This window comes from Venturia canescens, chromosome 2, assembly GCF_019457755.1.
Source record: "Venturia canescens isolate UGA chromosome 2, ASM1945775v1, whole genome shotgun sequence".
NCBI lineage: Eukaryota > Metazoa > Arthropoda > Insecta > Hymenoptera > Ichneumonidae > Venturia > Venturia canescens.
Window position 1 is genome coordinate 13,072,210 of NC_057422.1, and position 25,709 is coordinate 13,097,918.

Sequence of the window (25,709 nt, forward strand, 5' to 3'; positions counted from 1 at the left end):
TGAACCAAAATACTGATGGAAAAAACGTTAAGCTGTTAAAAAATAGTAAAAAAAGAAACGAAAAATTCACCATTAGTTTTACAACAAATGTATTTGATTTATTTACACTGCATCCTTTTTCTTTACATTCTATTTTTACAAGTCACGTTAAAACGTATATTTATATACAGATTGAAGTATTTTCAGTGTCGGTATTTATCAATAAAACATCCATTTATTCACGCTTTCACTGTTGCAGATGATATATTTTCTGTGATGAATTTAGCACAATATTGGAGTTATTAAAAAAATATCGGTCTATGTACATTTTTATGATTCGATCAACAATAGGATTCCCGAAAATTCGACGATTTCGATAAATGTACAAATACGAAAACGAGGAGTAGAAAAATCGACATCCCATCAACATATGAGATGTGTGTGTTTCAACTACCGATGACTTTGATTCCACTAACAATGGATAAATGAATGGAAAATAAAGATCGTCGGAATCGTTGGTCTTTTTTTGTTCCAGATGAACAATAGTTTATATAATTTTTTCAGTAAACCCTGGATTGGAGTATGGCTTTTTGTAATAACGAGCAAAAAGTTTTATTGACCTCGTGGCACAGAATTTCAGCAGATTTGTCGCCTAACGCAGCCTGGGCGGAGCTGACGCGGCCCAATTGTAATAAAAGGCCGGTCGTATCTTCGGCAAGGGGCGGAAAAGCTAGACAAATTCTCGTCAAAGCAGAAAGTACCGGCATAAATAAGACTACGCGATCTCTCGCCGGTAATACACCGAGCAGCGTTATTAGTGTGTTTATCGCTAAACGTGATACACTCAGTGCTTTTGGCAACGCGTATTGCACCGCCAGGTGAGATGCTAAATCGACCGCAAAAACTTGTTTTTCTGGTTCTGGCTGGGAGAGCAATTCCGGTATCCAGTCGAGACAGATGTGCATCGAGGGAATTCCGGAAACGGTGATTGGCAATAACTCTCTCGGATATCCCTGGAAAAAATAACAAAATACTTATTATAATAATAAAAAAAACAATAATCGAGTGAAGAATATTCTATTTTTTTGGAAAGTCCTCGGGAAATTTGTGTTTGAAAAACACTTTTTTCAGAAGAATTTGCGTTTGGTCCTTGAGTAAATTTTCTTTCACTGAGTTGGAAGTTGTAAGAAAATGTATACCTGAAAATGTACTAATTTGGCTAAGGATGGATCAGCGATGAAGAGTTGATGTAGGTAGGAGCAAACGACGCTCCGAATTTCTCGAAGCGACCACATTTGTCCCGGCACTTCGCGATCTTCCTTCGTTTCTAAACACGCCTCGAGCAATATTTGTACCGCTGCACTTTCCTGTCCTGCCACCAAAGCTGTTCTCAAATCTTCTCTCTCAGCTTCGCTAGTCAATTGACCAACTTTTTCTGTCAATGGCCTGTCCTGCATGTGCCTCGACAACTGCGATCGTGACGCTGCTAATGTCGCCTGCAATATCCTGTGAAATTTAGACATTTTTTTTAACGTGTTTACTTCAATCAAATTCTCATTCTTTATTTTCTGATATATATCGCAAAACACCGGTTAATTATTGACGATTATGTACCCAAAAATCCCACTCGAAAAGAGTTTCATAGAAAATAATTAATCTAACAAAAATTTCATATTAAAATTGTGAGTTTTTCAACACCAACTGTCAGTAAATTCGAAAAGTTTTTAATAAACAAATAAATTTGCGACCTCAATTTTAGATAATATGGAATATTTGATTTTACGAAGTTAGATTCATATTTAAGGTTCATTAAGAATTGAGATTTACTGGTAAAAGCAAAGGAAGGAAAGCTAAATCTGAGTCACAGTCGGTTCATTACAATTCGCAGGTCCATTTCAAGCACTTTGTAGTTTATCTTATTTTAAAATTTCTCTCATTACAGGCCACTATTGTCATAAATACCTTAAAATTACAGATAATACTGGAGCACATCGAAAAACTCTTGTATCGCAGCGTAAGACTTGCAACGGATCAAGAACGATGTTTTCTTGCGTAAGAAAAACATTGAGAGCGTTTGAGTTTTCTATCAATAGAGCGTTTATCGACAATACCCAGAGACATCTCGGCAAGACGGTGTTGAGTCTTAGCCACACTTGTTTGTAGAGTTCTGAAACACAAAAATATATAAAGAATAAATGAAAAATACATATGTCACTGAATAAACAAAGTATTTCAAGTTTTTTCGACAACAAAAAATGTTCAAGAACTATTAAGGACTTTGAAAGAAAAATTTTGTTAAAAAAGTGGTGAAAATAATGAGCGAAATGTATTCTGACCTTGAATATATCGAGGTACTTTTTCATCGAGAACAACCTTGAAGTAATGAATGATGGTTTGAGCGTGTGGCCAAATATCGGTTGGTTTCATGGCCATTAATTGTCGCAAGAGTCGTCCAGTGCGAGATGGGCACGTTTTGATATGTCCAAAAGCTTCGACGATGGTGACGTCGTTGACATTGAGATTTTCATGGTTGATAGCGGGTGAAACGATATTGATCATTTCATCGTCGAGCCAATCGTCGACGAGTGATAGATGAGGAAAATGGGTGGCCAACAATCGTAAAAGGGGTGAAAATAAACCGGCGTAATTCATTTGATCTCTTTGTACTTGTTGGAGCAAATATTTGATTGGTAATTCGGACAAAAATTCTGTTGAATAAGATTTGATTTTTCTGCCTTGGGAAATGAAATTGTGCATATTGTTGAGTCTCACGTCTTCGTAGAGTAGAAGATAATAGAGAAGCAGCAGTTGCGAAGTAAGAGATGGTTTTGAGGTATCGACATCGATGCATTCGATTTCGGATTCCATGATGCTCAAAGCACTCTTTTTGACATCGAAATTAGCTCCGAAAACGCTGTTTTGAAAGACTTTTCTTATTTCTGCTTCAGTCATAGGTTTGTTGGTGTGCTCAGAGGATTTGTTATTGGTAACGAGGATGGAGTTTACGTAGACTTCAACAAGAGCGGGCAATACGGGATGTAGAGGCGGTACGCTGTTGCAGATCTGCCGATAAATCCAGTTTTTAATGGGGACACGATGTTTCGCGAAAGCTCGAGACTTCAACAATTGATGTATGCAGTGAACAGGTAGAAAGCCGGGAATATTCGCGTTGAGTGAAGCGGTGACGGGGACTTTGACAGCGTGGGCGGTTACGACTTGTTCGGTGAATATTTCTTGCATGAATATTTGTTTCATTCTTGTGAGATTGTTTGGCCTTATGGGGATTTTCATACCGAGAGTTGCGCAAACAAGATCACAAATTGCGGACAATTGGTTGCTGTGAAAGTGGATTGCCATGAGAAGCAACATTTCGCCGAAGCTCGCGGTCACACCACTCGCGCTTTCGAAATAAGCTTCTTCTCGTACGAGCCATTGTACCCATTCGACACTGCGTTTCTCGAGGTTGTGATGTCCGATGAGAGAAGGACAAGCGATAAGCATGCAAAGGCCAAGGGAGACGAATCTCACGCCGGCGGGAGAAGGAGGCGGATGTGACGTGAGCAATTGTACGATCATGGTGATTTCATCGTCCTGAAATTTGATCCCACCGATACCGCGGAGAGCGCAGTAAAGTCTGAGCAAAGCGCTCGCTTGAACGACGTGAGACTCGGCCAATTGGAGTTCTGAACTTTCTGCGATGATCGCTTCCAATCTCCGTAGCAATTCTTCCCGCAACGATTGCAGTGCTGTATGCGATTCCCACTTTCGTTTCTGTCCATTTCTTATGAACATGGCGATCCATGTTCGCACTTGTTGATCATTTCCCAATAAAAGACCGGAAACGAACGCCACCATGTCGCTCTCTTGCTGTAAACTCGCTGCGTTCTCACGCTCGAGACTCAAAGTGATCGCTAATGCCGGCATTCTACAAAGCTCCACACATTTAGCACGAACTGCCAACGCTTGGCTCGGATTCATGCGGCACAACATAGTCAGCGCTTGCGTTCTTATTCTTCCCAAAGCTGATTCCTCCTGACGCTCCCCGTTCGCTATCAAATGAGCGCAAACCTCTGCAAAACTGTCCGGACTGTTTGCCACAATCCAACAAATAATCTCCGGTCCATGCTTCACATGCAGAAGTGTCTCTGCGATGTCACGCAACGAAAGCAGCGCCGGTAATTCTGCCAATGCGATACAAATTACATAACTTATCTCTTCCATGTAAACGGCATTGTCAAACAAATCTGACTGTTTTATCTGAAAATCGTTGTTTCTTTGGAGCTCCTGGATCTGCGATGAGATGAACAGTATTTCGCTTAAGACTAAACGTATCCGACGTGTTGATTCGCTCCTCTCAAACTCTAGAGCTAGACCACCTTGGAGAGATTGTGCCAATATACTGTCGCTCTGGCTGTTGCCATGTTTTTGCCTATGAAAATACATTTTTACATTAAAAGTTTAGTGATCATCCAGAAATATTTTATTCATATTTTCCAATCCAGTTTTATGGAATCGTAAGATGTCTTCAAGAGTAGAGAAAAATTCTACCGTAGGATCATTGTTTTTGTTCGATGAGTTTGAATCAACAGTCTAGTCAAATTGATTTAAGAATTCAGTTCAGAAACAAAAAATTCATACATTACATAAATTAACGAAGTAATCACAAAGATGATCAATCATGAAATTTTTGGACATTTTAAATAAGAACAATACAATTTTATAGGGTAATAGTAAACAGTGTGAAACACGATGGGACTAACCTCAATTGTTGTTCTTTTCGAACGTCGGTCTCGAGCGCGTGAAAATCAATGGACAATAGAGCGACAATTGAATTAACTGATTCAATACCGGATAAAATGGTTAAGATTTCTTTGCGAGCTTCCACGCATTCCTTGGTAATATCAAGGGGTGAAATAAGGCTCATACGTACGAGACACGGTAACAACGGTCGTATTTCGCGTTGTGTACATCGCGACAATTCACGAATGTTTACGTTCTGTATTGCCGTAAACACTCGTGGCGAAATGCTCGTGCCCGACAGCATCTTTATATTGTTTATTTCAAAAGTAATAACAATATCCAATTTGTTTTATGAATAATTGCTTTAACAAGAGGACAGCGGTTCATCACCGCTTGTCACGATTCTGACACTGTGGAAGCCGCCATTTTTCTTTCGATTAAGTTTCCTTTATCTGATCACCACTAGAGTTCGCAACTATAGTAGTTGGTAGTAGTTTGAATGATTCGGAGGATTCGGAGTGTACCTCGACTAAAAATGTTCTCCCAAGGCCCTCCTTATTTATGTATTTTCTCAAATAAACAATAACTTCGTACAGTGTATTGTTCCACGAACCGTTATTACGTTCGTAAAATTAGACTGTTAGGTTATAGGTTTCGTCTTAATCTTTGTATTACCGATGTTGTTAACTTTATTCGTTGCTGGCTTTAGTTTTCGGGCGCTGTTCAAGTGTATTTGGTGTAATAACTATATTGTGATATTTTGTGCAAAATATAATTTCTACAGTTGACTCCGTCGACTGCCTTCTATAGTTCTTGGCATGTATTACAGAACAAGTGAGTACACGCTGAAATTTTTTTAAACAAAAGTAACACGTTTTATTTTGCATAAAGCTCTAGCAAAGCACGTTGATATCATTTTTAATATTTTCTTCCTTTCACTACTAATGCGCAACATAGCGCGAGATTTAATCGCAAAATAATCATGTTTTTAGTTTTTTTTTATTAACGTTATTACGCGCAAGATGCATGTATGTATAAAAACAACATTGGTAAATATATTTGCAGAAGCTTTTTTCCGAATCCGTTAAATATTTCTCTTTGCATTATACATACATACATATATGATTATAAATATATGTCATATGTCAATGATGGTACATATATAGGCATCGAATTAATTGATTTTGGGTTCGACGAAGATTTACTTTTCGCCCTTCATTTTTCTTTTTTCGTTCGTTCTGTACGCAATTCATAAATACGACCAGCTCGAATTGGGCTTGAATTATAAAATTAGTTACGGATCTCGCCGCGAGAGGTTACGCTTCAATTCGAATACATTTATCTACAAATTTTTGTAGAATAAGAGTTGTGGTTTTTAGGTTTGACATTCATCGTTTTTTCGTGTTCATCGTTTTCATGCTTTAACGCCATAACCTCTAAATACGTTTGTTTTTTTTTTATTTATTTGGCCACCATTGCGAACAGTATCGAATATATATAATTCCTTCGGCGTGTCAAATTCGCTTTATGAATTCGCGAGTAAAAAAAACAAATCTTACTTTAACCTAATTGCGTTGTTTTTTGAACGAATTTCCATCGGCACGTTCTCAGCCAAAACACTTGTCCGTTCTAAATGAGATAATTTAGGTATTCGATAAAGATCTCAAAAAATTCATCCGCATCCCTGAATTTTTACTTTTAGCAACAACAATGACGAAAACCGTCGTCGACGAGTGTTTTTTTTTTTAGAATTCTTCAATAGAGGTGTTTACCAAACGGAATCGAGTGAAATAATTTTTCGATCGAACACCGTTTGAAGCATCAAATTAACGAGCTTCGTATCTCACACCATCAGCTTTCGCGTATATATTGATATTATTTTTCTTTTTTTTCATAAATATTCATGCAACCATAATCGTAACTCAGCGTCAAACAATGCATTTGCGTCTGATATGGCTTATTATTATAACATTGTATGTATTATTCGGTACAATATAACACGAAAAATATATTTGTAGATTCAACAATACACCCGTAAAATAATGAGCCAATCCGGCGATAGTTATAATACGTGTACAACAATATTAATAACGATTAATAAAAAAACACATTCACGAAACGTGCGTCGCTCGGGGAAAGGCAACGAAATTTTTATCCGTGTTTTGAGGTTAAGTTGACCAGCACGTATCGCGACGTTTCAGTGTGGCTCGAGAGCTTCGAGTTACCGGAAATTATTTCCCAAATAATCGAAAAAGTGAAGTGTCGGAAATTTCGTTGCATTTCAGCGATATAAACTTCGATATTGTTATAAGATAATTGAGTTCACAACACTACATTCGTACGGCGGAGCGGGGAGCGACGACATTTGGAAGAAAAACATTTTTTCCGACTGCTGCATCGCCGCGTCGACTCTAAATATAACTCTTCGTTTCGTCGTCTCACCAGATCTCTACTTTTCGTCGTTTTTCATTGTTTTTTCTTCACCTGTTTTTATCTCTGTCTTTTTTTTTTCGTCTACGTTACTCCACAACCTGATTGTAATGTAAGACAATATTATCACGATCTCGAACTTAATTATACTCGTTTAATGAAAGACAGAAATATTAGTCGTTAGGAAAACAATTATTCCTGATAGACAAACTATGAGTAAAGCTGCGTCATTCTTTCTTAATTTCCAGTCGTTTATAATTGAGCCTGAAAAACTCATAATAACTTATGGTCAATACGAATCGATTGTAAAGATTTATACTTTTAATAATTCTCCTTATTTCGTTAGTCGAAGTTGAAAAATTCTGCCACAAAATATAATACAAAAACTTCGGAATTATTCGTTTATTCGAATCAGACAAACTTTATACTTTTTTTCGACACATCTGCAGTTGTTTTCGCGTGTCGATTCGTTGTCGTAATTCGGAAGTGACCGCGGAATTTTTTATTATTTTTATCGTTAGAGCACACACGTGACAAACCGTTAATTCTGCAAAATGATGATTTTTTCTGGTAAATGTAAACGAGTTTTAATACGGAGGAGGTTTGAGTCTTGTGCTTTTTCGTACTATCTCATTTATCAGTTTTATCGATGTATTATGAACGAATAAACTCGTCGATGTTTCCCTTGTTTATTTCCATGTTTTTTTGTTCTTCGACTTACGATTTCCTTAACTCTGTTATTGTTTGTTTTGTGGCGTTTGCAATGCTTGAATATTCGTTTAAAATTTGAATTCGACGTTTTTTGAAGCACCCGAAGTTCGTTTTCTTACTTGTTTATGATTTTCTTCATTTGTTTAGTCTGGTGCTGCATGCTGTATTGAGCATTCTCCGCTTTGTTGATAAGGGAGTCGAGCTTGTCGAGATGCGAGCCCATTTTTTCGTTCAGATCGATTTTTTTGGGCTTGTTGACGAGCTCCTCGTCACCCGTTACGAGCGAGGAAGGCTCGAGCGTCTTTTCGACCGTTAACGTCTCGTCTGGTACTAAAAATTCGGCGTTCGATGACTTCTCGACATCCGCGTTCGGCGTCAACGGTTTATGGTCCGGCGTGTTGTTCCGCGAACCAACCTTCACGCGTAACAGTGTGCTGAGGCTTCCGCACACGGTCTGCAATTACGTAAATTAAGGTTTTTTATGGGCACCGAAAAAATTCATTGCTTCACTAATTTTTAAGGCTTTTTTACTTATTTTCGGTTGTTCTCGAGACGAAGAAATAATTCGATCGAAATTTCCATCGGAAATGTTGATTTTTTCACGTTTTTTCACACTGACCTTGAACCTGTTGATTTTTTTCTGCGTGGCATTCAGAATACTGTTCAACTCGTCAAGACCTCCGCCAACTCGTCGCATACTTTCATCCGATTGATCCAAATCCTGTCAGCGTGCACGAAGGGATGAATAAAATTGAAATAACCGAGATAAATTGACCGAAAAATGGAATAAAAAAAGGACAGAAAATAATGAGAGCAAGTGAAAGTCGAATTTCCGGATTCGAAAGAACCAGCATCTGGAAATGTGCGAAGGCGTCGAGAAAAAAAGTGAAAATCGAACCTCTAACAAAAAATATAACCAAGGAAATGTACTCGGTGACACAAGCTCGAGATCGCGAGCTCCGCTGCCGAAAATGAGCGAGAAAAGTGCACGTTTGAAAGGGCACATTCGAAAATCTTCGAGCCTAAATAAATTGAGAAACCGACCTGAGCAACGGCGTTATCGACTTCCTCAGGATCCTCGTTAACGTGGACGCTTTTCCTCGAAGCTGCCCATTCCTCCTCGCTCGGTTTCGGTTGTCCAAGGAGCTCGGCTCTTTGACAAGCGTACGCGTACTCCGGATCAGACATGCCTTGACGAGAGCTTTTCTATCCGACACTGAGAATAATAAAACAGACGAAGTTTTGCAAACTTTTGACCCAAGCGATGAAACACCGAATCAACGAGACGGGAACAATTTTCCCAGAATTTAGGACTAAAGCTTATCTCCTGGGTACGGAAATGCTGAACGGCGTTTACCTTGGACGTCAACCGTTCGCGATAAAGGATATATATGCTCTACTGCCGCATTTTCACTTGCCAGATGTACGCGCTGCTCCACGAGAATCCATATTGGGACGTTTCGTGCGCAAACTCCGGAACCGAGCCCTCCTACGTGCTCGGAAAATGCTTCCTCGTACACATCGACACATTTGCGTGGTTATCTTCACGTAGAAAAGCCTGAAAACTCGCTTTTCCGGTCTTTAAGGCCGGGCCCCTGCTTCGCTGGTTTGATCCAATTTTTCAACGGGACCAAATATATTTTTTCCATTCCAACGAGTTCGATCTGTCAAATTTGACATCCAGCTCCTTCGAAATTTACTGCAATGATCTGCTGACTTTGCCAAGGGTACTGCAACGTTCTCGCGATCACGAATCCCTTAAAATACCGATTTTTAAGGTGATATGCCAGTGGGATGAAAAAATATATAAACTCCACTAGCGGCAACTCTAAAAAATTTACCAGCTCATTCAAATTCTGAGAAAATAATGGATTCATTATATGCTGACGTATGAACCTGCGGAACGAAGCGAATCATTCATTATCTCGAGACGTTTTGGAAAAATGGAAAAAAATATTTAGAAAAACCATTGGGACGAACTCTGGGTGTTTTTTTTTCGAGTTCTAATTTTGAGAGAGTCGACTCTTGATTGAGTGCTAACTTTTGTCGTTGCAACACCGACAATCCATCTTTTTTTATCGTCGTTTTTCACTAAGAATTAAACAAATTTTACGTCGTTTCCCTCACCTTTAAACATTTTTTTAGGTCGCCCAAATTTTGAGAGAATTACTTTTTCATTATGTATTAACGCAATGACTCGCGACTTTGAGGAAAAAAACATATATTTTTTTTTTAATTACCCTAGATCGTCCATGCACGAAATTACCGAAAAATCCGCTACAAAAGTGTTGGACTGTCGAGCATTTTGATTGTCAGCCAAATTTCCGCTTCATCAGCTCTCACGTTTTCGCTACTCTTTTCGATCGACCTTTTTGAAATATTTTTTTCAGCGTTTATTGTATCAGAAAATAACGATAAAATTTAAATAATTACTAAAATTATGATTTGCGAATTTTTTGAAAATTCATTCGATCAACGATTCACTGGGCGAAGCTCTTAGAGCGAAAACGTAAGTCGTTGAATGTATTCGTTTTCAATCGGCACGTGTAACGATCTGATCGATTATTTGTCACTGTTACGCAGACGAAAAGAAGCAAACAGTGTAATTGGGCAGGGCTCAATGTGTCAAATAACCAAATTGTATAAAGGTTGATATTTTGAAATTTAAGAAGTTTTAACATCAGATTGGAGAAAAATAAGTAATTCGAAATCCTTATTTCCGATCGACTATTTAGCAGATTACGTGTTTAACCGAATATTCATTCTTTGAATTCGTATTTACTCGAAATCATTTCGATAGCTTTCATCTCGAATACAGTTTATTTAACAGACCATGCGAACATCAAAATTTCATATTTTCCAATTCAAAATTGCTTTGTAGACAGACCAGAATATAGAGTAGGAAAAAATCGAAAGTGTTTGAGCCTATAAAACTTAGATATGCAGAAGAGCGATGGCTCGAAAAGGCTACGCTGAATTACTTTATTTTGATCGATCGACTTTTTAGCGTTTCGCCACCATTTGACCGTTCGATTTTTTGGCGTTTCAGTATTTCAACCTCCCAGCAATATTGAGTCTTTCCTTATTATATTTTCGAAATTGTGAATATCCACGGTATTGCTGACTGTATATTAATTTATGAATAGAAAAGATTAATATATTTCGATGTAAACGTCCTTCGAACCTTGAAGTTTCTACTTTATTTATTTTCGACATTGAAGGCCATATTTATTATAATTCGAAGTTTATAAACTCGAGATTTTAACTGTTGGAAATATGAGTAATTCTAACATTTCATCCCCACCCATTGAATGGAATCACAAAAGTTGAAGGGAACGTATCGAGTTGGTAAGTCGTGTAACGACATTGAGAAAAAACGCCCTGTCTGGCTGGGCTCGGAGCGTTGCTTCATCGACTCGATCCCTCCCCCCGGGTCTCAGGGGCGCGGGCGAGAGACAAATTAAATTGCGCGGATTAACACATCGCGACCCGGCTCTGTGTTTCCTTCCTCATGCTAGCTGGCTTCGAAAGCTTATTTCCGATGTTTCCCCGAATCAATAAAAACCGAATAAACTGGCAAACGAGCCTCGCTTCGGGCTTTCGTTCGCCGCAGAAAGTTCATCCATGTTTGAAGTAATAATCGACGAGGTTCGAATGTCAAATTCGCTGGGAACTCATCGCTATTGCGCGATGCGACATTTCTGTCACGTTTTTCTCTCGGGTGAAAGGTCGTCGACCCGAGAAAGCTTGCACGAGGGTGAGTCCCATGATCCCTCGTCCGAAAAGCAAAGCTGGGAAAGTTCAGGGTCCAAGTTAACTCGGGAGAACTTGGAAATTCTCGAATCTCCGCCCTTTGCTCAAACCGTTTTTCATCTTTGGGCTGCTTTTCCCTGTGGAAACCCGAGGACGTACGATCCCGTTGTTTCTCTCCCACTAAATAAATCGATCGACTTTAAAGTGTCCAAATTCTTGTTCATCTGTGAAAAAATGTCATGTCAAGAATTAAGCTATGAGCCACAGTGTGGTGGAGGCTACTCAATGTATTCCCGTTCAATTAAATTTAACGTGTAGTATCGAATCAGTGGATTGATTTCAGGCTCCTTACGATCGCCTATCTGGATAATTAATGGAGCCACTGATTTCTTTTGTACGATCGTTCGAGTGCTCGTTGCAAAATCAATTGGTCGATGAATCTCATCGATGCTTGATGCATGCTTCCCCCCTATGCAAATCTATCCGTGTACATATGCCGTTATAAAAGTATTGATGTGTATACAGGAATTTCCGGATCAAATGACTTCATTCGATATCTTATCGTGTCAAGCATCCCAATGCCCGGCTCGGCATACGAGCGTTTTCACGGGTATTTCATCGCTATTTCTACTCGCAATTGTTCTTTTTTTTTTCGAATTCTATTTTTCATCCGTCAATCGATAAATTCCGAGGTTCCCTTGTGGCCGTTCCAGGGTGTTGTCCAACTTTCGGGAATGCTCGACGGCCTCGTAATGGCGCGAGGGCCCAAGGAAACTGTGTGGAAAGCCTGATCGATGCTGGAGGCTTCATTTTTTCTGGGTTTTTGGACAGTCAACGCCACGAGAAGCTCGAGCGATTTGTTTCGTTAATTTTCGACTGGAAAATTGGATTTTTTTTACAACTTTTTCGACGTCCGTGCTCAGATTTTTCTGTTCGTGATTCCGAGGATAAATTGGTCCATGATTTGGGATGAAGATGGAACGAAAATTTTCGATATTCTGGGGATTAATATTGGGTGGTGAGAAACGAGGAAGAATCGTATGGAGATTTGGAGGGGAACGCGAATTTTGGAAGCTCGTGGCTCGTCCATTTTGCCTGGAATGCCTCGTGCACGTGTGGTGTCGCCGTAATCCCGAATTGGGTGGTAGACGTTGGCTTTAAGTGCCACAGCGACGAACATAACCGATACAATATAAGAACGCTCGTCGATCGTTCGTTTTGCATTGTTTGCTCGTTTCGCCAACTCGCTGGTTCTTAGACTGGGAGGAGGAAGCGTAGATTTGAAGGAAAATTGCGTTCCCGACGCTGCTTCAGTTAGCATCGTAGCTGTTATCGCGGTTTTTGTTGAAAATCGACGATTGCTATGTCGACGAGTTGGCTAACGAATGAAAAAAAAAGTGTTTTCAAATGCAGCTCCTTTCACTTTCTCGGACTTCTAATTGTCATCAGTTACGCCACGGTGAGTTCAGTACGAATGTTCACTAATTAACGTCAAACCGAATTAGACTTATGAAAAGTTGGATTAGATTAAAGAATTTTTCCTCCCTCCTTTTATACGATTTTTCCCATCTAAATTCGAGTCCCCGCTCTCTTCACTGTCCAACAATAGAAATTCGAATCTTGCTCGAGTGCCCCGAGAAAAAAACGTTCATCGGTCAAACTCCCATTCACGAAAATCTAGAGAATTCAAAAAATTTTTCAAAATGCCCAACGCGATTCAGTGCCTCCGAGAAAAAGCCCTCGGGTCCGGAAAATCTTTCGTCTGCACGAGCCGTGCTCGATAAAAATTTGTATTCCCGCTCCCGCAGTTTGCTTTAAAGAAACATTTTTCAACGAATCGATTCGATTGTTCAGGCCATTGAGTATGGGGCGTACAGAAGAGACGTCGCATTCGAAGGGCCGGGTGGTCACCGAAAAACAACAACGACTCGAATAATCTTGGAGCAATTGAACCACCGAAATTTGACGAGAGATCCGGACCTGCAGGATGCGACGGAGCATTTGTTGCAATACGGTGCTCTACTGCGGGTTCAGATACTCGACACGTTCGGAAAGCTCGTGTACGACAAGTACGACGACTTTGGGCTGAGTCAGATCGAATCGCTTTATCGTATATATCACGATACGCTAGAAAGAAAATACAACATTTTTGAGATCGTGCCGAGTGTTTTGCACGACGGGGATACGAGGCCGACGAAAATATGCCAGCACATAAACAGATACGTGCACACGTGTCTGAAGGAGAGCTCTTACCAGTGTGCGAAAATAAACATCCACGACGAGCCTCACGAGGACCACGAGAGACACGCGGCTTTGAGGATAACTCGAAAACTCTATCGATTGGCTCAGATACCGAAATACTATCCCGAAGGCTTTTCCCTCCACGCGGTTCTCCACCATTTGCGAGCCGGTCGTCTCCACCTGACGCCTGCCCTGTTCTCCGGACTCCTGCACAACGTGCAGTACGACAGTTTCGACGACAAAGTCCGGCGGTCCGAGCGAGAGCTCGTCAAGTATTTGAACACGGCTCCGAACACCTGGAAAATTCCGAAGCAGTCTTTGGTCGTCAGCACGAAAGTGAGCGAGCTGCTGAAGAGCTATTTGACCGCGGGGGCGAAGCTCTTCCCCAGGAAGGCGGCGAAGCAGGCGGCTTATTTGTCGAAGCACGTTGTCCGGGAGATCGACGCGGTCAGCAAAAACATCGAGCTGCTCGGAATCGTTTACGACAATTCTACCATCAACCTCGAGTACTTGTTCAACCTCGTTCTCCCGAAAGACGTGATCGATCAGGACGTCCTGGAGGCTCGGGATTACCTCGTGCGCACCGTCAAATCGAAGAGGATCGTCGAGCGATACCTGAGCATCGACAAGTACCAGCAAAACTCGCCTGACCAATTGCTTCTCGATATTCTTGGACAACTGCGGGAAATCCGGTTCGCCGAGGACCTCGTCGCGTCTTTGTACATCCACGCGAGCTACTGGCACAAAAGCAACATGATCGAGAACCTGGAAGACCTCCTGGAGCTTTTCGACGCGTACGAGAATCTTCGGAGCGTGAAAAACCACCGGAGAATCTTCCAGATCGCCGACGACCTCAAACGCCATCTCCGCAGAGCGAAAAACGTCTCGATCGAGATCTCGTGCACCAGACCCCGCGAGTGTCTCCGCCTCGGTCTCCAAACCCTCTTGAACTGCGTCGTCATCGACCAACACACGAGACACGCGATCCAGTCGTTCATCCAAGTCACCACTTGGGGGTGCTTCCTCCAGACGAGAAAACACGTCAACGAAACCGTGCGGGAAGTCGTCGACCTCGGCTCTCGCGAGGCGAGCGAATCCGCCGAAAGTTTTGAAATCATCGCGCCTGCGACGACCACGGAATCCGTCAAAAAAGTCGTTTGGGAGTACAACGAGAGCGAAGCTTCGAGCGAACAAGTCCGGGACGATTCGCAGTCGAGGAGCGAAGAGTGGTCGGCTTCCCTCGAGGAAATCACTCAACGCCCAAAAACCACGACCCCCGAACCTTATCTGCAGGAAATTATCGAAAAAAGCATCGAGGAAGTCGTCAACAAAACGAAGGCAGACCGTTGTCGACACAACAGTCGGAAATGCACGGAGACCTTGTGTCTAAATGGGATCTGCGAGTCGAATAAGATGAGGGAAAACTCGCTCGAGATGGAAGAAATCGTGGAGCACGAATCGGAACCGTCGCTCGAGGAATCCGCTTCGGAAAGCCACGAAATAGTCGACCAAGCGGAACAGTCCGAAGAGGAAAGTGTCGAAATCCTTGAGATCCCGTCGACCACCAAAAGAGTCGAAGTAACGACCCCTCGACCGATTCCCACCACGACGGAGCTCCAACGAACAACCCGCAAGGCAAAATACGTCATTTGCGACAACAACGATCCCCATCACCAAAGAAAGCTTCACCGGCTCCGCAGGGTTCGCCTCATCGACGCTCTGCGATCGAAGCCGCCCTCGAATCGCAACGTCCTCGACGAGTCGCTCGTGGCCGAGGGTTCGAGGAACATTCTGCTCCCGAAACGTCCCGGACCCCGTCGCATTTCGCAGGGAAGAAACTCCCTCGTGAGGAAGTCGGTGATCGAAGGCTCGGAAGAAACGAGGTCGCCGAGAGACGGAGTCCCGAGTCGCAAAGTCGTCGACCGATCGGACGCGATCAAAGGTCCGAGGGACATCCTGCTCGCGAAACATCCTCGTCGCACCTCCCAGAGAACAAACCCTTTCTCGAGCACGTCGGTGGTTGAGGACTCGGAAGCAGTGAGGTCGCTGAGAGAAAAAGATGGGAAAACTAAATTGCGTGTCAAAGGGACCGAGCAGACGAGGTTGGGAGCGTCCTCGAACCGCAAAGTCCTCGAGAAGATGCTCGTTGAGGAGAGAACCAAACTGACGTCCTCGGCGACTTCTGACCTCGACCGAGCGGGCGTCATCAGGGGTTCGAGGCACGTCATCGGCGCCCCGAAATATCCCCCCCATTCTCCTGGCGGTTCCCGCAGAAGAGACGCGATCTTAACGACCTCGGTGGTTGAGGAAGATCCCGAAGGCACGAGGCCGCACAGCTCGAACGGAGCGAAATCCAAACTCGAGGAGTTGGAAGAAATAGAATTGCGTAGAAAAATAATTCGTGACGCTCGATCGGAGCTGGCGGATTTGAGGCAGACGAGCTTCGGCCGAAAAATCGACGAGAGGACGAAGTCTCGGATGGAGGAGTTGGTCAAGACGATCTCGCGGATGAGCGGTTGGCTGAGGAGCCACGAAACGCACAGCTCGGACTCGACCAATTCGCTCTTCCCACACTCGAGCGCGAGCCCGAAAGCTCCGAAGAATTCTAGAACAACGAGCGTGAGAAAGACAAGTTGGACGACTGCGGACTCGGAGAGCAGAGATCCGAACGTAGCACGATTCGAAGAAATTCTCACGAGGAATGGAGGATCGAAGAAAACTACGCGAGCCACCGACCAGCCGAGTCTGGCCGAGGAAAAATGGACGATCACCGGCTACGGGAAGAAACATTTCGCACGCAAGCCCTCGGTCGCGTACGATACCGAGGAGCCTGCGAGCCTGGGGAGCAAAAGAAGCAAGTTCTGGAGGCAAGAACACGTGTCGTGGAGCGACGAGCCCACGGACGGACGGCCAGCCAACATTTCCTGGGAGATTGAAAACCCTTCGAAATCGACGAGCGGAAAAAACAGAACGACGAAGGAGAAACATTCGCTCTGGAGCAGCGGTCCGAACGCGAGGAAGGTCGTGAGATCGAGGCACAGGGTTTCGTACAGCGCCGACAGCCCTTCGGCAGACGAGCTTCATCAACGAGCCGAGATCTTGCAACATTCGAAGAAAACCAGCTCCGGAATCGAGGATTTTGAAGGGGGCAATTCTAGGCGAGTTTACTACGAACAATTCGGCCCGAAAATCGGCCGAAAAGCGGGCCCACGAAGCTCGTCGAACTCCGACGTTCCTCGCGATGCTGACGAGCCCTACGCAGGCGGCAATTCTAGGCGGGTTTACTACGAACAATTCGGCCCGAAAATCGGCCGAAAAGCGGACCCACGAAGGTCACTGAGCTCCGACGTTCCTCGCGATACTGACGAACCTTACGCAGGCAATGAAATGAGAAGGCAACACTGGAAGAGAACGAGCTACGGAACGGAGGAGTTCGGAGGCGCGATTTCTGGAAGGATTCGCGTCAAAGGTCACAGCGTCTCGAAAGCTCACCGAAACTCCCCCAAGACCAGCGTCCCCCACGAGGATCTTTTGCAGTCCGGAAAGGAAGGTCAAAAGTTCAGAAGGGAAGAACACACGATCTGGAGCAGTGGGCCAATGCTGAAAAAAACTGTTGAATCGAGCCACAGCATTTTGCACGGCAGCGACGATTCTTTGGGAAAAACTTTTGAGACGACGAACCCAGGGGGTGGTTTCCACCACTCGAAGATAAGTAGTTACGCGCTGAAGGATTTCGGAGGCGAGGGCTCCAGCGGAAACGTCAAACAGCTCGTGAGATCGCGCACTCACTATTCGCACGACAGCAACGAGCCTCCCGCCCTCCAAGGAAAGCACGTGGAAGCTGCGTCCGGGGGTGACTTCTCGGCTCTCAGAGGCCACGAAACGGTGCACGAATCCAGACGCCAAATTGAGATCGCAGGAGGCAGTGGAATGACGGGCGGATTGAGAACGACGCGCACGCGAAGTCGAACGTCGTATCGAGGATCGAGTCGATCCGGGGACGAGGTGAACGCTGTCGATCCATCGAGAAGCCTTTTCCACGAGACGATCGTCGAGAGGCCTAATTCCCGCAAAATTCCGCGTTAAGCACGTTTACGCAGCATTCGAAATTCGGAACGGTCGCAAGTTTTTATAGGAGAAAAAAAAACAGCGGCGACTTCGGCACGAATGAGTACGAGGAAATTTCATTAACGAGCATTTTTAAACGATTGGATTAAGCGAACAATAAATTCGAAGATATTCGAAGGAAATCTCTCTATGTCAAATGCTTTAGACGCGGCTATTCGTTAAAATTCGAATAAACATGTCGTCAGCCTGTTGTGAGAAATAAAGTTACAATTTTTATGAGGATTGGAGGGCCGGACTAAGAAAATCATTTCCCCTTTGCTATTTGTGCTACGTTGTGAGGGTTTTTCTCAGGCCTCTGACCGGGATTGTTAACGTTGGAATTGCGTCGAGTGCAGACATCCGTAGGCATCCGAAAATGAAGGTGCTGCGATGGAATTCGTCATCGAATCAAAGGAAACGGAGAATAAGAAAGAGGGAGGGAGGAAAAGAGGGAAAAAATTGAATGGGGAGGGGGAAGATGGAGCCGGAATGATTCGTTCGAACTCAACGGCTCGTGTTCAATCAGCGAACGATTGAAATTACTCGATCGACGCGTTACGATCCAAACATTGAATTATTTGCTCGGGCTATCGAATGATTAATTTTTCGTCGCAGGACACCGATTTCTGGTTATTTTTTTATGGTTTTTAACAGCCACATCGAATGCGGTTTTATGGTATTGCGAGCTTCGTTCTTTTATTACTTTACCGTGGGCGCAATGAAATTTTTAATCGTCAAATAAAACATTTGCACATATAATAGGTACGGCAATTGATCAACGTCTCTTAAGGCATACGCAGTTCAATTTTCCTTGGTTCGACGACGATGAAAATAATGTTTCACTCGGTCTTTGGGTCTCGTCAAAACGCACTTTCGTCGCTGCTGGCACAGGGACCGAAAGTCAGTTTTCGATATAAGCTATTTTTCTAAAATATTCCCTGGGGAGCTTACTTAACGTAGATCACGTCATCATGGATCGATTTTTACTTCTTCACTAAAGATATAATCACTTTGAATTAATGTCAGCAGATGAGTTATATTTATTCGAAATTGTAAATACATTTTTCCAACTTATCTTTTGGCGAATGAAATAATAACAAGCCATTAATTAATCGGACCCCAAATTTCGTTCGTCCTTGGCTAAAATACTACAGTTTTTTGTGTATAGAAAATCGCTTCAGAGAGCGCTAAGGGAAAACACAACGAAAATGGATCAAGAAAAAATTATTAATAAAAAGACAGAAGGCTATGACAGGAATGGGCCAAGCGAAGGCGAAACAAAACGGCCAAATAAGCAAATGTGAGATTGTACGAGTGCTCATTACCAATTTCGTTCAATCTTTAACGCAATCCGGAGTCGCGGTAGCGACTGAGACGAGTATATTTACGTTGTGACGAGTCGCTGCCAGAGAGTCTTTACCGGAGCTTTTCCTCTTTTTTCAAAATTCGTTTCTTTAATGATTAATTAATTATAGTATTTCAGAGAATATTCTAAGTTGAGGTATTTTTTTATTTTTTTTCTCTTTCGATTGCGATGCATCTTTATTACTAGCAAGATACCCGTCTCGAATATTTTCCCAAACCTTCATTATATTCTTCGTTGTCATTGTGTATGTTTTTCATAAACTTCGTAAGAAGCGTTCATTTTTTAAATGGAAAGATAAGCAATTTAGCTCAATAGGTATCTCAATTTATCTCAATAACCAATAAGACTTAAAATTTGATATAAGTGCGTCAGTCGACTGTCCCATTTAAGCTCTGTGTAAATTTCAAGACTTAAGAAAATCGTTTGGTGTATGAACTACTTTTAAATGTAAAGAAGATTTCGTGCTCTCGAGGTCCATCGTTGATGTGTATTTTCGGCTAATCGACACCAGGAAAATCACAAGTTTTTTATCGCTTTTCCATTTCATTTTAAAGCTCTCAAATAATTTTTTTTTAATGACGCATGTTTCGTTATTTTTTTAGCCATTCCAACAGTTTTTCTAACAAAGTGACAAAGAAGCACCAGAGTGACTTAAATATGGCACGTGTAAACGAAACCTACGCGGTGGGAGGAAGAGCGAGAGAGGGGGAAAGACGAGTGTGCCCGCACTTGCCAAATTTTCCCCATTGAGATCTCGTCCACCCGAACTTTTTTCCCCCCGGAGGAAAATGTTAACATGTGCATCGTTTTCTTATTTTATTTTTTCTCCTTCTTTCCTTTTTTGATCTTTGATAAAATGTGTTCCACGTGTAGCTGTCATTACAGGTCGTTAAGTTTATTTCGCCCGAAATAATGTGGCCAACTTTTATTGCGTTTTATATGTGTATATCCATACGTTTTTTATGTGGATCTGGAAGGGTCTCCGTAGGGATTGATAATTACAAAATTGACAAAGAATCAAACGAGTCTTTCTGCAGACCATTTTTTTTTTCTGTCCGAAATAATTTCATATTTTTTTTTACCACCATTAAATCTAATGAGACTTTTATTTTTTAACCTGACAATCCGATTGGTTTGTCTCATCAATAATTGATGATGACAGTTCAGTTTTATTTTCAATGAAAATTCGCGATCGAAAAGAATGTTTTTTAGTTCTCATAAAATTCAGGCCTTCCTTTGACTCGTTTGAAAGTGCAGAATTCTTTCACATCCGACAACGTTTGTTGTAAAACACATCAAAATGTGTGTACACACACGTATTGTTTTTTTTTGCATGTTTATAAAGCCCGAAAGAAGGTGAGTTTTGGGGAGACTTTTATTTCTCTTTTGATCTTCAAAGATGACGAATCAGACTTGATGATACTCCGTGCTCTGAATCATCCGTTTTGTGGGGATGATTTCTTGTTTGTTTTTCCGTTAAACAGCTACGAGAAATTTATTTGCGCTTTGTCCATTTTCGATTTATTAGGTACGCATCAGCAGTGGGTGTTTCCATACAGTTCGTGTGCTATTTTTATCAGGTGCTAAAACGTTTTTTACGCTCGCTACGTTCGCCATTTCTGTGCAATACTGTTTGCTTTAGTTTTTTTTCCTTTTTTTTTTTTTTTTCATTTACTCGCCGGATCGTAAGAAAATCCTTGAAAATTTAATCTGGTTCAATTAGCAAGCCCTTTGCGCCTCAACGACGTTCGCTTCGGCTCGAACGTCATCGCGGCTTTCGTGAATATTTCATTTACACGATGAAACTCTAATTGGGATCGGAGCCTTCGATTCTTAGATTCTACTTATTTTTACAACGCGTAAATTTGCGCTTTTTTGTTCGAGGCTAATTTCGGATCAAACGGAATTCAGTCAGCGCTCGTACATGAAATTTGTTCTCGTTACACACGTTTTGGGAAAATGCTAAGTTCGATCGCGGGAGCTTTGCCTCGCGTGGAAAGCAAAAAGTTACAAAAATCTCTCAGCCGATTCACTCGAAGTTTCAAATTCGCGTTCCGTTCCAAGGCTCGCTCAAGAAAATAAAGAAAAAGCACCGTTTCGCGGGTCAATAAATAAACTTTATTCTCAAATCAATTGACAAATGTTCAAACGCTTTCACTCGTTTTCACTGATCGTTGCAAATTATACGATTTTACGGTAGATCACTTTGTGTAAATTTCAAGACTTTCTTTTCGCGGACCACCTTAATTCCATAGTTCAATCCCAACCAAGATCCAAAGTCCACACTCGTCCATCGTCTTCAACAATTTACAACTTCACGCTGTTCGATCGCGAACTCGCGCTCACATTCCTTTTATAAATTCATCGATATTCATTATGTGAGAATTTATCGGAGACAATGATGACCCACATTACGTCCGCGAGCGATTCGTGAAAAATCTATACAAATATATACGAGCACTGAGACGGAACAAAGGAATTTCCACGAATTCCACTTGCATCTTACTTTTAGATTGCTCATTATTGCGTATTTGCACACGAATTCACAAGCGCGAAATCGTTTGTTCGAATGAAAACAACAAAACTTCTGAAACTCGAGTTCTTCAATGAAAACAAATTTGGCATTATTCACTCAAGTCGAAACTTCGTTTAAATATAGAAAGACTTCGTCGCATGTAGTCGCATTCAGAAAATATTGTTCTGAACGTATTCAACGAAATATTTCAACAGAATTCGTTAGCTTTTCAGTGTTGAAGGATAAAAATAAAATTTTCTCCAAACTTTTTAATGGGAGCCTCCTAAAAATGAAAACTAAATTTTGTTCAATCGTTCAATTATTTTTTGCCCGTATCTGGCAAAACAGGCAGGGCAACAATAAATTTCGAGAAAAAAAACTTCGTTGAAACGATGAAAATGAAGCTGCGCGGACGAGATTCTCTGGACGAGTCGAACGAAATTTCGAAATGCTTAAACAAATCTCGTGCTTTAGCGAATGCGCAGCCGTTGCAGAAAATGACATTCGCTGGATCTCAGGCCGGCGCGCACCGTCATCGGGGCCTTACAGCCATGCAAATAAGCCAATAAATAAATAAATAATTTTCTTTCCAACGAATTAATGCGTGCTCGTAAACACGTGGAGTCAGAGAACCAGGACAGAGAGACGCGCGCGGTTGCATCCTTTTTGAGCATTCATCAAGGTGATTTTCGTCGTTTGCTCAACGTCATTGCACGAAAGTTTCTGTGCGATCTCGATCTTCCCGGAAGCTTCTCGTTCCAGCTCGATATTTTTCTCACTTTTTCTGTATGTACCACCGGAAAATATGCGCTCCGGTCACTTAATGGCCAGAAGCATAAACTGAAGTTGAGGACATTGAAGTGGAATTTCGCGATGACGTTGAAATTGGAGAACGCCGTGATTGCCGGTCGCAAGGACACCATCGAGGACGTTCTCGAATTCACCTCCCGAATGACATCCTGCATCTTATCGCTCCGGGGAGTTTATGACGCGGCTCCTCAAAAATTCGCTGGCCACAGCGTCGCGATTTTTCCCGCGCACGATTCGTTCCTGCAACGCTCCTTATTTTCCAAGGAATGCTTGCCATAAACCGCGAGAGGGTCCGCGCGTCCCTCAATTATTTGGTCGGTGGTGGGACGTGGATCGAGCGACTCGCCCACTTGCACGAGCATGTACGAGTGTCTACAGCTAAAGTGTGCTTGAACGAGGCTCTACGAGAGTTTCCTGGGGCCGCCGGTGCGCGCCAGGTTATCGAACCTATCCGGCCTCTCGCCGCTTCCATTCAAATTTATGCCTGAGAATATATTGACAGAGGGCACGGTGAGAAAGAAAAACGAAAATGCGGGAGTGACTCGCACTCGCGGTTACTTTTTTGCGATTTTTCAACCCGCGGGCGGCCCTGGCGCGGAATCTTTTCGCGGAACGATCGAATAATTGTTTTCGTAGCGGCGGCTAGGAGAAAAAAACGTGGAAAACGTTAGCGGAGAGAGAAGATTCGCTGATAATTTATGTCGCGAGGCGAAATTCGTCGTCTCAGAAGTAAAACGACGCACAGATTGGCCCCTCGGATCGCCACGATCCTCACGAGCTATTTTCGTGACCCCTTGCGATCGTAGACGGAAGAAACATTGGCTTCGAATTAACGAGTTTTTTCCTCCATTTTCCCCTTGGACTTCCTACAAAGCGAGCACGAGGATTGGCCAGGTAATTGGCTGGCAATCAATTCACGATTGTCGAGACGCACACGCGCCCTCGAGTCAGACGGATAACCAGTGCGCGACAGAGACACGTGTCCTTGCCTTGGCGCGTGGGAAAAGCCGTTGAATTTGCGAGCCTCCGTGCTGAGGTCGCGGCGAAATCGAGAGTGCAACATTTCCGATTGAGTGGCAACATAATCGCTGATAAACGTCGCTTCCTCGGGGATGAGCGGGAATAAGTTGCGAATTAAAATCACCGGGATGCGAGAAGCCGCGAAGAAAAGTTTCCGAAAGTTTGACAATCGCGGTAAAAGCAGGGTGGAAAAATAAATCGAGCAGGAAAAGACGCGCGGGTTCGATACTCCGAGTAAAAGAAAAACGCAGTAATAATAAGAAGGAAAGTAGCGAGGAGGAAACGAAAGAACAAAGGACGGACGCGGTGGCAGAAGAGTGGAATAGCCTGCGACTCCCTCGAGCCGCATTCTCTTGAACCCTGATAAAAGGGATTCTCTCTTCGATACTTCGAATCCCCTCTGCGTTTCCTTTTTTTCTTTCTCCAGAGGGAAGTTTCTTCATTCTCATTCCGGGGACGTTGATACCTGCTCCCAGACATCTAATGTTTCGATGAACCTCCGGCGAAGCACCTGCTATATACATTTTCTCCGTTTTACTTTTCGTTCTCTGACCCCTCATAAATTTCCTTGTCGTCTGCCCTCTCGCGGAATCGTGCGCCCGGGGCAGGATGCTAAACATTTTTTCGCCAATAACTTTCTTCGGATCCGTACCTTCGCTTTTTCGGCTTGATTCGCGACGTTTGGGAAAAAATCTAATGCGTCCTTTGATGGGATGAAATATTTATGGACGAAGCGAAGCACTTTCGTGGCTTTCAATTGCCACTTTTAATGTAACTAAATATTTCACGAAGCTCTCTGGGAGATTCAAATTCTTTGGTATCGAAAGGAGACAACTTTGCGTCAGAGTTTACCGAATATTTAGCTATTTTATTAGATCCCTGAGCGAGAGACGCGGAGAACTATCTCAATAGTTTATTTTGAGCCTCTTTTGTACGCTATTTTTCATTTTGCTCATAACGCTTAACGAACAAGAGACTCTATTTGCTCGAAATTTGGCACAAGCAAATTTCGCCTCGGAGCCAAAATATCACAAATTGGAGAAAAATTTACTGACACGAATGGAGCACTTGAAGGGTGTCTCGAAAGTGGCTCTGGAGTCGCGAGCTTCGTCGGATCAGGCCCGAAGGATCGTATTTTAAGGGTGTCTAAATTGGACCGATTTTCACTTCCTGATTTGAGATATCATCACTTTAAGTTTATGTCAGAGTTATTTATTCGAAATTGTAAAAATACATTTGACCGAACCCCAAATTTCATTCGTCCCTGGCGAAAATAATTATAAAAAATCGCTTTAGAGACTGCAAAGAGAAAACACAACGGAAATGGATCGAGAAAAAAGTGTTAATTCAAAGACAGGAGGCTAGGCAGGATTTTGCGAAGCCAAGAGGAAACAAAATACCGAAATAAGCAAATGTGAGGTTGTACGAGTGCTCGTTCCCAATTTCGTTCAACCTTCAACGTAATTTTCTTTATTACTTTTCTCCCAAACTTTCATTACATACTTCATTGTTATTGTGCACGTTTTTCATAAACCTCGTAAGAAGCGTTTATTCGTAATATGGAAAGGTAAACGATTTTTTACGCACGTCCCTCGCCGTGTATTTTTCTCCACATTTAAACACCTTTATTTCACTAACCGATAAGACGAACGCCTTAAAATTTGATACGCGTGTCAGTCGACTGTCCATTTAAACTCTGTGTAAATTTCAAGACTTAAGAAAAGCGTTTCGTGCATGAACTAGCTTAAACGAGATAAAATTGACAAAACAAAGTGTTCGAATCGATCGAAACAATGGTAAGGAATGAATCGACATTCCAAAAGTGTAAAAATACTCGTTTCTTTCATACGAGCACGGACTCGAGCTGACCGCACGATATTCATTCCGACTTCTTTCATCGACCAACCTCGTGCGCTACAAGTAATTGCTTCTCAAATAAAAGTACAGGGCTAGCAATTAGTGAGTATTTAGCGCGTGACTTTACGCGCACACACACACACACACACCCAGCCAGTGAGCAGTGACACCTCGTGAAAC

At 42.6% G+C, this 25,709-nt stretch overlaps 2 protein-coding genes across 2 annotated transcripts; both read right to left on the reverse strand.

The window, feature by feature from the left end:
- Nucleotides 1-72: 72 nt before the first annotated feature.
- On the reverse strand, nt 73-5,107 carry IntS2 (integrator complex subunit 2). The gene is made up of 5 exons (XM_043411135.1): nt 4,740-5,107; nt 2,316-4,408; nt 1,942-2,146; nt 1,179-1,485; nt 73-992 (listed from the first exon to the last, which is right to left on the reverse strand). The coding sequence occupies exons 1-5, from the start codon at nt 5,021-5,023 to the stop codon at nt 540-542; spliced, it is 3,342 nt and encodes a 1,113-aa protein (XP_043267070.1). The 5' UTR covers nt 5,024-5,107; the 3' UTR covers nt 73-539.
- A 150-nt stretch (nt 5,108-5,257) lies between these two features.
- Nucleotides 5,258-9,566, reverse strand: LOC122406003 (uncharacterized). The gene is made up of 4 exons (XM_043411136.1): nt 9,218-9,566; nt 8,905-9,076; nt 8,480-8,581; nt 5,258-8,314 (listed from the first exon to the last, which is right to left on the reverse strand). Exons 2-4 carry the CDS (start codon nt 9,046-9,048, stop codon nt 7,976-7,978), a joined length of 585 nt encoding a protein of 194 aa, XP_043267071.1. The 5' UTR covers nt 9,049-9,076; nt 9,218-9,566; the 3' UTR covers nt 5,258-7,975.
- Nucleotides 9,567-25,709: the final 16,143 nt, after the last annotated feature.

Excerpts from the sequence above, each read along its gene's own strand:
- LOC122406003 (XM_043411136.1), bottom strand. The coding sequence starts at position 9,048 with ATGTCTGATCCGGAGTACGCGTACGCTTGTCAAAGAGCCGAGCTCCTT. Across the intron at positions 8,582-8,904 it reads TCGATAACGCCGTTGCTCAG|GATTTGGATCAATCGGATGA; the intron begins GTCGGTTTCTCA and ends GCACGCTGACAG. Across the intron at positions 8,315-8,479 it reads AAAAAATCAACAGGTTCAAG|ACCGTGTGCGGAAGCCTCAG; the intron begins GTCAGTGTGAAA and ends ACGTAATTGCAG.
- IntS2 (XM_043411135.1), bottom strand. The coding sequence starts at position 5,023 with ATGCTGTCGGGCACGAGCATTTCGCCACGAGTGTTTACGGCAATACAG. Across the intron at positions 1,486-1,941 it reads GTATTATCTGTAATTTTAAG|GATATTGCAGGCGACATTAG; the intron begins GTATTTATGACA and ends TAAATTTCACAG. Across the intron at positions 993-1,178 it reads CCAAATTAGTACATTTTCAG|GGATATCCGAGAGAGTTATT; the intron begins GTATACATTTTC and ends TATTTTTTCCAG.